This window comes from Canis lupus, chromosome 32 (genome assembly GCF_048164855.1).
Source record: "Canis lupus baileyi chromosome 32, mCanLup2.hap1, whole genome shotgun sequence".
Taxonomy (NCBI): Eukaryota; Metazoa; Chordata; class Mammalia; order Carnivora; family Canidae; genus Canis; species Canis lupus.
In genome coordinates, this window is record NC_132869.1 from 27,261,125 (window position 1) to 27,276,982 (window position 15,858).

The 15,858-nt window shown below is 37.6% G+C and overlaps 1 protein-coding gene across 16 annotated transcripts in view; it reads right to left on the reverse strand.

The window, feature by feature from the left end:
* Positions 1–15,858, reverse strand: part of SLTM (SAFB like transcription modulator) — a 100,145-nt gene that overhangs the window by 49,487 nt on the left and 34,800 nt on the right. For 15 of the 16 annotated variants that reach the window (XM_072808873.1, XM_072808871.1, XM_072808866.1 and 12 more), the window contains 7 exons: positions 15,173–15,353; positions 14,306–14,430; positions 13,321–13,491; positions 12,355–12,669; positions 12,109–12,253; positions 10,063–10,223; positions 7,509–8,202 (listed from right to left, as the gene is read on the reverse strand). In XM_072808873.1, the coding sequence (XP_072664974.1) occupies positions 8,094–8,202; positions 10,063–10,223; positions 12,109–12,253; positions 12,355–12,669; positions 13,321–13,491; positions 14,306–14,430; positions 15,173–15,353 (1,207 nt within the window). In that variant the 3' untranslated portion in view covers positions 7,509–8,093. Of the gene's footprint in view, positions 1–7,508; positions 8,203–10,062; positions 10,224–12,108; positions 12,254–12,354; positions 12,670–13,320; positions 13,492–14,305; positions 14,431–15,172; positions 15,354–15,858 lie in introns of those variants that run through there. The other variant, XM_072808869.1, reaches the window with a different exon arrangement.

The following is a 15,858-nucleotide window of genomic DNA, read 5'->3' on the forward strand; positions in this document are numbered from 1 at the left end:
TACAAAAATTAACTCAAAATAGATCACACACCTAAATGTTAAGAGCTAAAACTATAGAGCTCTTAGGAGAAAACATATGGTAAATTTTCATGACTTCTGCTCTGGCAACATATTCTTAGAAATGACATCAAGAACACAAGCAATAAGAAAAAAAAATAGATTGCACTAAGTCAAAATTAAAAACTTTTGTGCTTTAAAGTGTACCGTAAGTTCAATGACAACCCACAGAATGGGAGAAAATATTTGCAAGTCATAGATCTGACAAGGGACTTCTACCTAGATAGAATCCTTAAAGAATTCTTACAACTCAATACAAAAAGGCAAATAGCACAATTCAAAAAATGGGTAAAAGGTCTGAACAGACATTTCTCCAACGAAGATGTACAAATGACGGATAAGCAAAGGAAAAGATGGTCAGTGTCATTAGTCATCAGTGAAATGCAAATCAAAACCACAATGAGATACCATTTCACACCCACTTGACTGGCTAGAATCAAAAAGGTAAGTAAGCACTGGTGAGAAAGTGAAAATGTCAGAACCCACATATGCAATTGATGGAAATATAAAATGAAAGAACAAATGTGGAAAATACTCTGGCAGTTCCTCAAGCAAATAAACATATAGTATATGATCCAGCAATTCCATTCCTAGGTTTATGCCCAAGAGAAATGAAAACACATGCCTACATGAAAACATGACAGGAATGTTCATAGCAGCATTATTTTTAAAACCAAAAGGCAGGGATCCCTGGGTGGCGCAGCGGCTTAGCGCCTGCCTTTGGCCCAGGGCGCGATCCTGGAGACCCGGGATCGAATCCCACATCGGGCTCCCGGTGCATGGAGCCTGCTTCTCCCTCTGCCTATGTCTCTGTCTCTCTCTCTCTCTGTCTCTCTCTCTGTGTGACTATCATAAATTAAAAAAAAATAAAAAAAAAAAAAAAATAAAACCAAAAGGCAAACTCAAACCAAATGTCCATCAACTAATGAATGGATAATGTGTGGTATATCCACACAACAGAAAATCATTCAGCCATAAAAAGAAATGAAGTACTGATAACATGCTACAACATAGATGAACCTTGAAAACATTATGTTAAGTGGGAAAAAACCCAGTCACAAAAGGTAACATGATTTCGTTTACATAAAATACCCAGCATTACCAAATTTATAGACAGAACATAAATTAGTGGATGCTTAGGATTGGGGGAGGGCTAAGGAAGTGAGTGAGGAGGGAACAGTTAAGAGTAGAGTGTTTCTTTTGAAGGTGATGAAAATGTTCTAAAAATCACTGGTGAAAAAAAAATCATTGTGGTGATCTGTGAGAGTACTAAAGGCACAGAGTTGCACATTTTAAGTGGGTCAGTTACATGGTGTATGAATTATATCTCAATAAAGCAGCTGTGAAAAAAATCCTCAAAATTTAAGTAAACCAAACCCAGCTGTATCAATATCTGGGATGGATAGAAAAAGAAAGAGATCATAACTAAGTATGAATTTTCTCTACTATGAAAGGTTGATTTAAATCAATGTAATTCACCATTAACAGAACGAAAAGGAAAACCCTATGATCATCTCAATAGACATAGAAAAAGCATTTGACAGAATTCAATACCCATGCATAATAAAAACTCCCAGGTATATTAGGAATAGATGGGAACTTCCTCAACCTCATAAAGGTTATAAATGAAAAACTCATAGGTGACATCACACTTAATGGCAAAAAACGGAATGCTTTCCCCCTAAAATTAGGAACTATGCAAGAATGTCTGCCCTCACTATTCCTATTCAACATTCTATTGGAGATACTAGTCAGTGCAATAAGGCAAAGGAGAAAAAAGGCAATGAAATTGGTAAGGAAGATCTAATGCTACCTTTGTTTCCAGAAGATAGAATGGTGTACATGGAAAACCCTGAGGCATCTACAACAAAGCTAGTAGAATTAATAAGTAAATTTAGCAAGGTCAAAAAATACAAGGGTCAGGGGTGCCTAACTGGCTCAGTAGAGCATGAGACTCTTGATCTCAGGGCTATAAATTCAAGCCCCATGTTGGGTGGAGAGATTACTTAAAACCTTAAAAAAAAAAAAAAAAGATACAAGGGTAAATAAATAAAAATCAATTGTTTCTATGTACTAGCAATGAACAATATATTAAATACAATTTACAATAGCATCAAAAATATTAAATACTTAGGCATAAACTTAACAAAAATGTATTATGACCTACATAATGAAAATTATAACCTACTGCTAAAAGATATTAAAGAAGGCCTATTAAATGAAGAGATACACTAATTATGGATTAGAAGATTCGATACTGTTAATGTCAGTTCTCTCCAAATTTATTCAACATTTTAATTCAAAATCATAGCATGCTTTTTTTGTAGAAATTATCAAGTTGACTTTTTTTTTTTTAAGATTTATTTATTCATGAGAAAGACAGAGAGACAGAGAGAGAGAGAGAGAGAGAGGCAGAGACACAGGCAGAGGAAGAAGCAGGCTCCATGCAGGGTGCCCAATGTGGGACTCGATCCTGGGACTCCAGGATCACACCCTGGGCCAAAGGCAGGCGCTAAACCACTGAGCCACCCGGGCTGCCGTCAAGTTAACTTTAAAAGGAGTGAGATTAGCCAAAATAATTTTGAAAAACATAAATGACATTGGAAGAATTACATTACCTGATTTTAAGACTTAATATAAAGATACAATAATCAAGACAGTGTGGTATTCATGAAAGTACAGACATATGGATCAATGGAACAGAACAAAATCCAGAAGTAGATTCATACATATAAATCGATTTTTTAAAAACAAAGATGTGAAAGTGGCTCAGTTTGTTAAGCACCTGACTCTAGACTTTAGCTCAGGTCTTGATCTCAGTTGTGAGTTCAAGCTCTGTTTTAGACTACACACTGGGTGTGGAGCCTACTTTAAAAAAAGAAAAGAAAATGAAGGTGATTAGGTAATTTCTAGGAAAAAGCCTTTTCAACAAATTATACAGGAAAAATTAGATATCCATATAGAAAAAATATACTTCAACCCTTAGTTTATGTCATAAATAATTCAACTCAAAATGGATTTTATCTAAATGTAGAAACTAAAATTATAAAAGGCCCAGAAGAATCACAGGAGAAAAACTTGGGGGTAGGCAAAGATTTCTACCTAGAGCAAAAATATGCCTGACATTTGAAAGAAAAAAATGATAAACTTAACTTCATCAAAATTAAAAATTATTGGAATGCCTGAAAGCTCTGCTTTCAGCTCAGGGCCTGATCCTGGAGTTCAGGGATTGAGTCCAACACTGGGCTCCCTGAGGCAAGCCTGCTTCTCCCTCTGCCTATGTCTCTGCTTCTCTGTCTCTCATGAATAAATAAAATCTTTAAAAAATTAAAAACAATTTTTCAAAAGATACCATTAAGAAAATGAAAAAGCAGGAATGCCTGGGTGGCTCGGTCAGTTAAGCATCTGACTCTTGATTTCAGATGAGGTCATGATCTCTGTCATTGAGACAGTCCTGCATCAGGCTCTATGCTCAAAAGGGAACCTGCTTGAGATTCCTCTCCCTCTCCCTCTGCTCCCCACAACCAGCATGCGCTACTCCTCCCCTCTCAAATAAATCTTAAAAACAAAACAAAACACGAAAAGGCAAACCACAGACTGGAAGAAAATATTCCCAATATATGTCTGAGAAAGGACCAGTATCCATAACATAAAGAGATCTTACAACTCTGTAAGACAAAAAGTACAATTAAAAATGGGGTATTTGAAGACACAAGTCACTAAGATAGATCAGTGATCAAAAAGCACATGAAAACATACTCAACATCGTAAGTCAGCAGGGAAATGTAAATTAATGAGATCGTTTACATCCATTTGGCTGAAATTAAAAAGACTGACAATACCAAGTATTGATGGGTCTGTGGAGCAATTTTTACCCTTTATGTTGCTGATGCAAAATGGTATAACCACTTCAGAAAATTCTGTAGCAGTTTCCTACATTACAACATACCCTACATATTCCATATATATTCATATACCCTATATATATATATCCAAATATATTCATATATGCCCTATACTGGATGAAATGATTTAATGCTCTTGTAAGTATGCGCCTATGTTTGAATCTTGGTTCCACCACTTGCTATCTTTATTAACCTTGGGCAAATTTCTTTAGTTTCCACGCATAAAGAATAGAAATAATAGTTTAAAAAAAAAAAAAAGCGCATCTACACCTAAAACATAACCTTGTTGTGGAAATTAATACATGTGAGTTACCTGGTAACAATGCCTAGCACATGTAAGTGCACAATAAATAGTAACTTCTGTGAGGACCCAAATCATGCTCATTTATTATTTAACATGCCTGATACAGTATTCAGGTAATGTAATTCCTCCAAGTTGTCATAATTAGGTTTTAATTTTTTTTTTTTTTTTTTTTTTTTTTTTACTAATCTCACTCTTTTGCATTTCCATGTAAGGTTTAAAATCAGCTTGATAATTTCTACAAAAAAGCATGCTGGGATTACAAATCAAAATATGTTGAATATATAAATATAGGGAGAACACACATATTAGTTACCTTATTGTGTGAGATAAAAAATTTCCCTTTAATTTCCTGTGATTAGAATGATCAGAGCTTCCTACATATTTTTAAAGATTTCTTTTTAGAGAAAGAGAGGGCACATGAACAAGTGTTAAAAGGGGCAGAGGGAGAGGGAAAGAAGCAGACTCCCCACTGAGTGCAGAGCCCAATGTGATGCTCCACCTCAAAACCCTGAGATCATGACCTGAGCCAAGATCAAGAGTTCTTGATTCTTAATCTGACTTAATCCTACTGAGCCGCCCAGGCACCCCCAGAGCTGCCTACATTTTGAATTTTTATTATAACAGAAATTGAACAGTAGGCATCAAAAAGGTGATAAATCTATGGATAAAGAAATTAAGAGTCCAAAAGGATTAAATTACAAGCTAGTAAAGTCAGAACCAGACTCCAAAATATTCTCGTAATGTTGGCATCCGGCTAAAATTTTTTTATGCCCTCCTCAGAGGTGACTGTCTAGTTAACAGAATGAAAAAAATTACTGTAATGTATAATATTAATAATAGTAAGATTTCACAGCCTAACCAAGACAGTTCTGAAAGCTCTGGACACAAATTCCAAAAGTTGGTGCAGAAGTCCCCCTTTGTCCATTCCTGAGTGGTTCAACTATATAAAGTTATTAATTATCAGTTAACTAGAAAATCACATTAATCAGAGCATTTCATCCCCCACTGGCAAAAGATGGGGTTTCTAAAACTGAAATAACATGTGTTTGAGCAGTGATGAGGAAAAAACCTATTACCCATAAAATCACCAGGTGCTTGCTCTTCAAAGAGCATTCAGTTTTACCTACTCTGTCTTAATCAATGATTCTCAATGCCGCCTGCACACAGGATTCCTCTGGGGGAACTTTTGTGGAAAATATGCTTAGGCCCCAGCCATGAATGTCCAGTAGGCCCTGACTTGAGAACTACTGGCCTAGCTCACCAAGGTAGACCTCCAATTTTGTCTGGTCAGCGGTTGTACCAGTTCATTTCTCTATTTAACCAGCAATCTTTACTGAAATAGTTGTGGTGTTAAGAAGAGACAAAAAGGGGCAGCCCCGGTGGCCCAGCGGTTTGGCACCACATTCAGCCCCGGGCCTGATTCTGGAGACTTGGTATCGAGTCCCACATCAGGCTCCCTGCATGGAGCCTGCTTCTCTCTCTGCCTGTGTCCCTGCCTCTTTCTCTCTCCGTCATGAATAAATAAATAAAATCCTTAAAAAAAAAAAAAGATCTAAATAAATAAAATCAGAAGAAGAAGAAGAAGAAGAAGAAGAAAAGGAAGGAAGGAAGGAAGGAAGGAAGGAAGGAGAAGGAGAAGGAGAAGAAAGAAGGAGAAGAAAGAAGGAGAAGAAAGAAGGAGGAGGAAGGAGGAGGAAGGAGGAGGAAGGAGAAAAGGAAGAAGAAAAGGAAGAAGAAAAGGAAGAAGAAGAAGAAGAAGAAGAAGAAGAAGAAGAAGAAGAAGAAGAAGAAGAAGAAGAAGAAGAAGAAGAAGAAAGAAGAAAGAAGAAAGAAGAAAGAAGAAAGAAGAAAGAAGAAAGAAGAAAGAAGAAAGAAGAAAGAAGAAAGAAGAAAGAAGAAAGAAGAAAGAAGAAAGAAGAAAGAAGAAAGAAGAAAGAAGAAAGAAGAAAGAAGAAAGAAGAAAGAAGAAAGAAGAAAGAAGAAAGAAGAAAGAAGAAAGAAGAAAGAAGAAAGAAGAAAGAAGAAAGAAGAAAGAAGAAAGAAGAAAGAAGAAAGAAGAAAGAAGAAAGAAGAAAGAAGAAAGAAGAAAGAAGAAAGAAGAAAGAAGAAAGAAGAAAGAAGAAAGAAGAAAGAAGAAAGAAGAAAGAAGAAAGAAGAAAGAAGAAAGAAGAAAGAAGAAAGAAGAAAGAAGAAAGAAGAAAGAAGAAAGAAGAAAGAAGAAAGAAGAAAGAAGAAAGAAGAAGAAGAAGAAGAAGAAGAAGAAGAAGAAGAAGAAGAAGAAGAAGAAGAGACAAACAGGTTATGAAATCCAGAGCAATACAGAAGTGCCAGTTCCCCAAAAGGCCAGAGACCAGGGTACTGTGGCTGCCCATACCACTGAGAAGCCTGAGTCATCTCACAAACACAACCAGATCCACCTGCAGACATTTACAAGAGCTTTTACAAAGGCTACTTCTCAAATTCAAAGGTGACCTCAGAGCAATCCCTTATTCCCATCTTTCCCTTTATACAAGCCTCCAGACTGTTGAATTATCCAAGAATCAAGACCATTTGGATTATTCATCACTGAATTATATGAAGGGGAATATGGGAGGCTTTAAGAGGTAGTATTGAGAATTTACCTCAAAGGGCTTTCCTAGAAAAGATGCCTTTAAAAAAATTTTAAAGTAAGATTAATGGTTAACTCTCCAACACTTCACCAGGGTGTGCTACCCAGCTACCTAGATGAAGAACCAAAGTGAGATTTATTTCCTAGGGACACAGACCCAAAGAATGCCTTTATAGCTCTAGACCAAGTCAATTACTTTGGGTGTGACTCCAGAAAGGGCTGGAAGACTAACACTTAAAGAGCTGGAAACAAAGACACATACACTTCCAGGCGTGGATTTTTATTTTCACAAAGAGACAACAATGCCTTCCCACATACAAGTATTTACAAGACCCAACTGATTCACCAAGCTAGAACCTGGGTTTTTTCCAGTTCTCAACATAGTTGGGAACATGGAAACATTAGTACCCACACAATTCCCAGAGATGGAATTTATCCACCAAACAGTGCAGATTACCTAAAAGTGCACTTACCTGCACAACTCAGTCTAAAAACTTCAGTGATACAAACCTCATGGCCAAGGTTTCATTAATCTATTTGGTTTCATACCATGCAAACCCACACGAGTGTGCTGCTACACTAACCTGAAAATTGGCTCTCATTTTACAATTAAAAAGGTTCTCAACGCTTTAGCAACTATACAGAATATGAAGGTTTATTTCAAAAAAGAGTACATTTTTTTTAAACCAGGATACACAGATGCACTTAATGTAACAGTACCTTCTGCAAAAATAGGTTACATAATACTCAGAAATGCAAGGAACAATCTTATTCTCTAAAAATTAGACAGCAGACTTTTTTAAGCTTAGACAGCCTTCAAAATGGAGGCTGAAAACGCTTGGTGACAAGAAGTAACTCTAGAGCCTGACACCACAGAGCTAATGCTGCAAATGAAACTACTACCACACAGCTGCAAACTACTCTTTATATTCACACAGATTTAAACAAAATGGTTTTGATTCCATCTTTTCAAATGTGTCTCGGTGCTGCAAGAAAAAAAGTTGAATGATACACAAAACTATTAAAAGTTACAACGGAACTATTTAAACATCTTCTCCAAAATTGAGAAAAGCAATCATGTTAAATTTTAAAAAAAGAGAAAAAAAGAAAAGTCTGACAGAACTCTCAAGCAAGTCAGAGGTCCTCTTCATAAGTAGTCAAGTAAAGTTTACAGGAGATTTCAATAAATTATCTTGAAACCATGGCAGAGAGCTAATTTTCAGAATCGTCGTGGAGGTCCACCCTTAAATGGCTTAAATCCGGAGCCACTTCCTCTTGGCATGGAATTGCCACTGATTTGTACAATTCTATTAATTGGGGATGCATTACTGAAAAAGGTTTAAAAGAAAAAAATCGTCAAGAACAAGAATAAATTACAGCTAATAACTATATAGTGCTAATCATTTACCAGGCACTGTTCTTTATACTTTACCCATATTAAATAACTCTTTTCAACAGTCCTGTGAGGTATGTACCATTACCATCTAGAGGTGAAGTAACTCGCCCAAGATCACGGCAAATAAATGGTGGAACAAGGATCTAAACTTGGGTACTCTCACTTCAAAGTCTCTGCCTCAGAGTGAGCCAATTATTGGTATGCACAGGAATGGCTTGGAGCAGTGGCTCTCAGAGCGTGATCCTCAGATCAGCAGCATGGGAGTCGATTAGAAACTTCTTGAAACTCTGAGCTAGAGGACATCATCACAGAAATATTCAGGGATTTCTTTTGGAGGGGGGTAGATTTTTTTATACGCTTAATGGCAACACAACAGGTACTAATGAGTGACACGGGGAAAAAAGACCAATCAAAAGACCCTATGACCAATTTGAGAGATAAAAACCCACAATGAAACAGTTTAAGTAGAATAAGACCAGATTACATAAAGGTTCGAATGCCTGGCTGAGGAACCCAGGTTAGATGACCCGGAGAGGCGGCTCATATAGCTTTGGAGCAAATAATGATATAACAAAACAGTTCTAATAGTTAAATTTATAAAGTTTAAGTAACAGATAAGATAAAAGACTACTTTGAGAAGCTGAAATGAGGAAGAAGGCATAGCTTATTCACAATTTTTTAAGAATACAGAACCACATTTAGAAATATATGCTAGGAATGGAACAATGTAAGGATGAAGCCCAGTTTGGGAGAACAAGGTGCATAGTGGCACTGGCAAATTCCAACAAGCTGGAGGCGACACATGGTCATGAAGGTCTGAAACAGGAGAGGAATGAGTCTGCCCGTGACCCAGAATTTATGGAGACAGCAAAGCATTTACATAAAGATCACAACACAGAGCTAAATATCAAGAGCAGTGTATGAAGTTCAACCATCTGAAGGAGCCAGCAAAGGCCATGAGAAGGGCAGAAAGTATGATACATTAGAAAACATTAGAGCATTCCCCCCAAAAAGAAAAGCAACAGTGAGTAATAGCCAAGGAGACTGAGGGCTCAGAAAATAAAGGACTATAGATGTATCTAGAAAAAAGGTATTGGTAACCTTTGAGATCAAAGACAGAATGAGGGACGAGGCTGTGCAGGCACAGATGAACACTCACTCAAGTCTGACAGAAGCGACCACAGAACAATAGTAAGTTGGATCAGTGAGCCATATCCCCTCTTCTAAGACAGGGGACTGGGAAAGACAGATGGGCTTGGAAGAGAGAGAGAAGCCAAAGGCTTGCCAGCTGAGGGCCACAATGCATGTTGGTGCACAGAGAAAAATAAAGCTCGCCTCTGAGAACATGAACAGGCTTTGGGTTAGTTAAATATTTAAAAGTTTCACTAGAGCTCTTTGAAAAGGGAGTAGAACATCCTTTCAGTCTCCTTTTCCTTTCTAGGACTTTTAGTTAGGAGTCCCAGGTAGTGAACAAGATGATGGTTCTGACATGAAGTTAGTGTTCATTATCTACTGGATTCTGACGTACGCACGAACTTGTAGCTCAATCAATCCATATGGCGAATGCCACTCAATGAACTTACAATGAAGAACATAAACTAACAAATCAACCTCAGCTGCCCTGCATATAATCTCCAGGAGATTTTGATCTAATATGGGGATATGTGTGGGCAGAGCTGTGGTTGTTACTCGCTGTGGTAAAATTTCTCAGAAACTATACTGCCCTTTAATAGGAAAGAATGAAGGTTTGGATGTTTGCTGGCAGAGAAGTCTTAACTGAGTAACTACTTACCTCGCATGTTGGGTTATCATGCCTGCTCCTGTCCGGCCATCACCCATTCGCCTTGCATCATGATAGCCAGGACCTTGAGAAGGTGGACCATGCCATTCTTTCCTTGGTCCACTTGTGTCCCGTCCATGGCGTTCAACCACATGTCGTTCTTCAGGGTAGTGCTAAAGAATCACATGGTATAAAAAAAGTCATGACATCTGCAGCCTCATGCCAAATTACATACGCTGGTATTCTCTTAATGTCAGAAACAAATCAATAAAATGTTTGAGGGGGTGGGTGGGTGGCTTGGTTGAGCATCTGCCTTTGGCTCAGGGCGTGATTCCAGAGTCCCAGGATGGAGTCCCACATCGGGATCCCTGCAGGGAGCCTGCTTCTCCCTTTGCCTGTGTCCCTGCCCCTCTCTGTGTGTCTCTCATGAATAAACAAAATCTTAAAAAAAAAAAAAAAAAAAGATGTTTGAGAAGAAAAGAAGGTGAATAATACCAGGGCACATGCAAAGGATTCCACCTATTTTATATTGAGAAGCTGCTTGGCTTCAGAGTAGGATATGGGGGCAATGTAACTTCTATTTCCATACCTTTCAGCACGCATGTACTTTTTAACCCTTGAGTAATAGGTCTGTAACAAGGCACGGTGAGGGGTCAAAACTCTAAGACGAATCAGGGTGGGGTGTAGGATCAACAAGCAAACAGCACACAGACACGGGAGCTGTCATCTTATTTCAAACCGTGCTCATTACTGCTGTGACTCTTACAAGGTCTTACATACGTGACTATGAAAAACACAAGGAAACAAAAGCCATAGAACTAAGGACCCAAGGAAAGCAGAGTAGAAGTTATGACAGTCTACAGACAATAAAGCTGAAGGTACTCTATATTAGGAAAAACAGAATTTTCAAGGGAGGAACAGAATCTCCTCCTCAGGATTCCTTTTCTAAACGGGTATCAGAATGCAGGACTAGTCTGAGACTGTCCTACGTTTTATTCTAAATAGGGCAGAATGTCTGGATTACAAACCCTGTCTTAAAAGTTCTGTTCAGGGTAAGGGTAAAGAGCTCAATGAACTAACTAATCTACTGAACATTCCTAACTTATTAGAAACATGAAAGCTTATGCCATCAAGCCCAAATCTGTTTCATGAATACTCTGGATGAAATGGAAAAGGAGTAGCAGTATTAGCTAGGATGCCAAGGGATCAAAAACATTTTCCAGTAAAAAATACTGCTACAAAATCTAATAGGTATTCAGACACAAGATGTAGCATTAGAGTATAATCAGGCTGGAAGATGGAAGGATGGACACACACCCACACAAACACACTTCAGAATCCTTTTTTGTATATAATTTAAGAAGATATTGTATTTGTGCTGTCAACTAACATAACAGTATTTCATCAACAGAATGCTTTCAGGTTAGGTAAAAAAAGGTCTTGGTTCATCTGAGTTGCTAAGAGATGAAGATACTTCCTTCTGGCCAGGTTCATTAACTTACAAAATATTCAAGTCAATGAAGTGTCACAAAAATAAAAAGCAATTTAAACATGTAAGATATTCCACTCATCTACCTTTAGATTTAAAAGAACAAAAAAGAGACAAAAAGTTTATCTCAGTTCTACACTCTAAGCTACCTAATGAACTAGAAGAGTATTAAAAAAAAAAAAAAAAAAAAAAAAGAAGGAAAAAGCGAAAGAGAAACACAAGTAGAGGCCAAAGATTTCCCACCTAGTCTGAAAGCCTCAATTTCGTAAAGAGAAATAAAACCTTCACTGCTAGCAAGGCTCATCTACAAAATTTAACAATGCTCAAATTTCAGCAGGAGTTTTAATTAAAAGGGCTTAAGAATTTCTGGGCTGGTATTTTCCTTCTTTGGACTATTAATGTTCAAATTGAATGTTCAATTGTTGACAGTAAAATATGAAAAGTATTAAGATCTTTTCTAAGAACCTTGTCTCCCAATCATTCTACTCTAACCAATCTCAGCCACATCACAATAGTATATCCTCTGACTTTATTCCTGAAGAGGCGATGATAAACCCTTAAGCACTTACCTGTGTTCCGCTTCCTCGGTCTGTGATCACACCCCTGTCTCCCTCTCGGTTTCCGTAGCCTGAAGCATTACTGCGATTACCAGGGGGAGCCCCTCTTACACTGTGTCCTGATACTTCCCTCCCCGATCGTTCTGGCCTTTCAACCCTGTTAAACAAAACCCAAAGACATCTCCAATCAAAACTCTGTTACGCCTTTGTTTTCTGAAACCCAAATATGCTATATGCCACCAGCCACTACAGAGATACCTTGTTTCCCGTTTGTCGGTGGACATGCCACCGTCACTTTTCCAGGTGGTTGGTCTGGATGGATTGGGCCCTGCTTCTCGAGGATGTCGGGGGTGAGCGATATCAGGCCTGTCGTGGATGATCACAGTTCTCCTCTCGTCTCGTTCTCCTCGGACTTCTCGCCTGTCCGTTTCTCTAAGTTCATTTCTTGGTGGTGGAGGCTCATTTCTTCTGGAGTCACTGAAATTTTTGGGATACCTTTCAAAACCTGGATCTTCTCTTCTTGCAGTAGGACGTGTTTTTTTCCCTTCACTTTGACCAACAAAACGTTCTCGCCTATTGATTATCCAAAAGAAAGAACACAGGTCCTGAGAAGTACTTACTTGGCCTTATTCTTCTTAATTTTATTTGCGTAACTTACAAAAATCACAGTTTCTTTAAAAATTAACTTAAGGCAAAGCCTTAAGCCAAAAAAAACCCAGTTCTGACTATAATAACTTATATTCTTTTAAACTGAGCTAAATGACTGGCATGATGGTTGTTTAGCATCTGGGAAGAATTACACCAAACACTCACATTGGTAGTCTCAACAGCTCTCAACAGTTAAGACACATCCAAAGCTAATGATATTCCCACCTAGTTTTAAACAAAGTTAAGAAGATAAAAGTCAATCTACTTAACCTTGTTATGGTTGCCTACTAATTTTTTTTTCAAAGTTTATTGATTTAAGTAATCTCTATACCCAACATAGGGCTCAAACTCATGACCCCAAGATTAAGAGTTGCATGCTCTACTGACGGAGCCAGCAAGGCGCCCCAAACTAATTGTGAATACTGAATCACACTGACATTAATAAAAACAAAAATCAAACAGGATTCATTCTGAACACTCAGATCTGACCTACAACAATTAACATTTTAATAGAAAACCGAACTTATTATTAGCAAGGCTCATGTACCAAATACAACAGCTTTCAAGGTTATCTACCTTTCAAAAGATGAAGACTGTACTGTTGAACTCTCAGGAAACCTGCCCCTCTCTCGGTGATCAAAGTCATTAAATCTGTTTTGCTGGCGAGAATAGTCAGATCCATGGCTGAATCGTGCATCTGTATCTAGAGACAACTTTTTATTCTCGCTCCAGTAAGGATCATCTCGCCTTGAAGAGAAATATTTGCTCATTTATATAAATTAGTTTTATAATAATCCAACAACACTTACTTGGAGTTATACATACCACATGCTAGGAACTGTGGATACAGAGGGCTAATAAACTCAAGACACAAAACATTCAGTTACAATAACAAACTAGCAAAGACTTAATTACCAGATTACATAAAGTCATATAGCGTTAGAGGAATTTCACAGGAGAGAAAACTTGAAAAATGGCCTGTTCTAAAATTCATAAATGGAAAAGACAGATACTATTTTATAATAAAATTCTAATCACAGTACACAACTTTTTCGGTTACACCTAAGTTCAGAAAGGTTAGCTAGGTAAGTCCCGAGCACATTTTATTCTTTCCATTATTCTCAACACAATCAATTAAATCTCATACAACTTATATTAAGAAAATTAAATGAGTGTATTTGGAAATCTATTAAGCAGCATGAACACAAACACACAACACAATCTTTCCAAGTTTGTAACTTCCAAGTTTATCTGCACTACCCTGTAAGAATTTTCAAAATGGGTCTGAGTTTGAGAACCATCACTAAAATAGACTATGATGATGTATTTCCAATCATAATGGAAAAACATTTAGCATTAGGAAGGGAAAGGGAAAAAGAGCAGACTCTTCCTGCTTGACAATGCACTGGATCCACTCCCATCCTGCAATCATTCCCATCCCCAAGGATCATGACTTTTTATTCCAGTGATGGCTGCCTGTACTTGTTAATCCTCTATCAGTCTTAGTTCCAAAGGCATAGGATAGCAAGTCTAACTGTTAAAAAAGAAAGCAGGCAACTACCTATGATCTACATCACGTGGGCGTTTCAAAGAATTCCTTTTCTCTTGTTCATAACGAAGCTGCTGCTGTTGCCTTCTCAGTTCCTCTCGTTCTCGAGCAATACGTTCGGCTTCCTTGCGACGTTCCTTCAGACAACACAGAAGGAAGAACCAACCAATGCAAAATGAAAACATAAGGTAAGTACATGCGCAACCTTGTTTTCGCCCTGTCATTAAGAAACCACCATAGGCAAGCACCGGGCAAAACACATACCTGGGACAAATACATAAACAAAATTGACCTCAGAAATCAGTAATCTAGGCTACAGCTATTGTTCTACAACATTAAAAATAACAGAAATTGGGTGGTGGAAGTTGGTAGGTAATTGGGAAGGTCAGATTTTCGTTTCATTATTCAATGGAAACAAAAACCTAAAGAGAATTGCAGATCAAGTTCTTAATACGTATGGAAACCAAGTGCCTTAAAACCCTGGATGCAATTCTGCAAAGAGAGGCATTATTTCCTTCCAGCCTTGGGAAATCATTCCCAGTCTAATATGTAAGGAAATAAGTTATTATTTGCTGAGACTGGGATAGTGACAGAGCCTGGATTACAACTACTCTGGACTCATAGTCCTATGCTCAGACTATTAGGCTGCCATGATATTGCAGAGCTTGAGTTATTACCAATTGGCTAGAACAAAGTCATTACTAAATGTATTCTGAACTAGCATAGCACCTAAGTGATTGTTATCTTTCAGGGACACTATATAAATGCTCATTAGCTGAACTCTAGAAGCTTTACAACAAGTAAAGCAAATTTTAGGGCAAAAATCACAGGGTTTGAAAAAGGTCAGTTATTTAAGATGAAAAGATTTTCTGACTGCACCTGTTCAATACGAATGCGTTCCCTTTCCAAGCGTTCGCGTTCCATTCTCTCTCTCTCTAGTTTTTGCCTTTCAATTTCTAGGCGCTCTCTCTCTCTCTGTAAGCGTTCCCGTTCTTCCCGTTCACGAATTATTCTAATGCGTTCTCGCTCTCGACGCTCTCTTTCTGCAATCTCTCTTCGTCTAACAAAAATCAGTATTTAGAAATACTTAAATTATGCTAGCACTGTGTGAAAGAGAATAGCTTTTGAGTTTGAATTTTTCCTCGAGGTTGGCAATTTTAAACTTTGACTCAACCTAAGTTTTAATGTAACTGGAAAGAGAACTCAAAATAAAACTTTAAACAGACTCCAACACTGTCACTTATTTATTAAAGGCTGTCAACTGAGCAGCTGAATTTTATAGAGTATTTGCCTCTTAGAGGATATTCCTGTTTAAATAAAAATCCCACTATAATAATAGCCCATTAGTGAATCAACATTTTAAAAAGGAGATACTCTACATATATGAATTTACAAAACTACAACTTGTACTGCTTTGGGGAGGAAAATTTCCAGTATTGGGTATATGGTCTAGCTCCTGACACAAGGTACACCTTATTTTGATGACTTAGGATCATACCCATCAACAGGAGTTATAGCAAATGCTACATATGATAAAATGTTGCCTTCCTTAAAGGCTTTTTGAT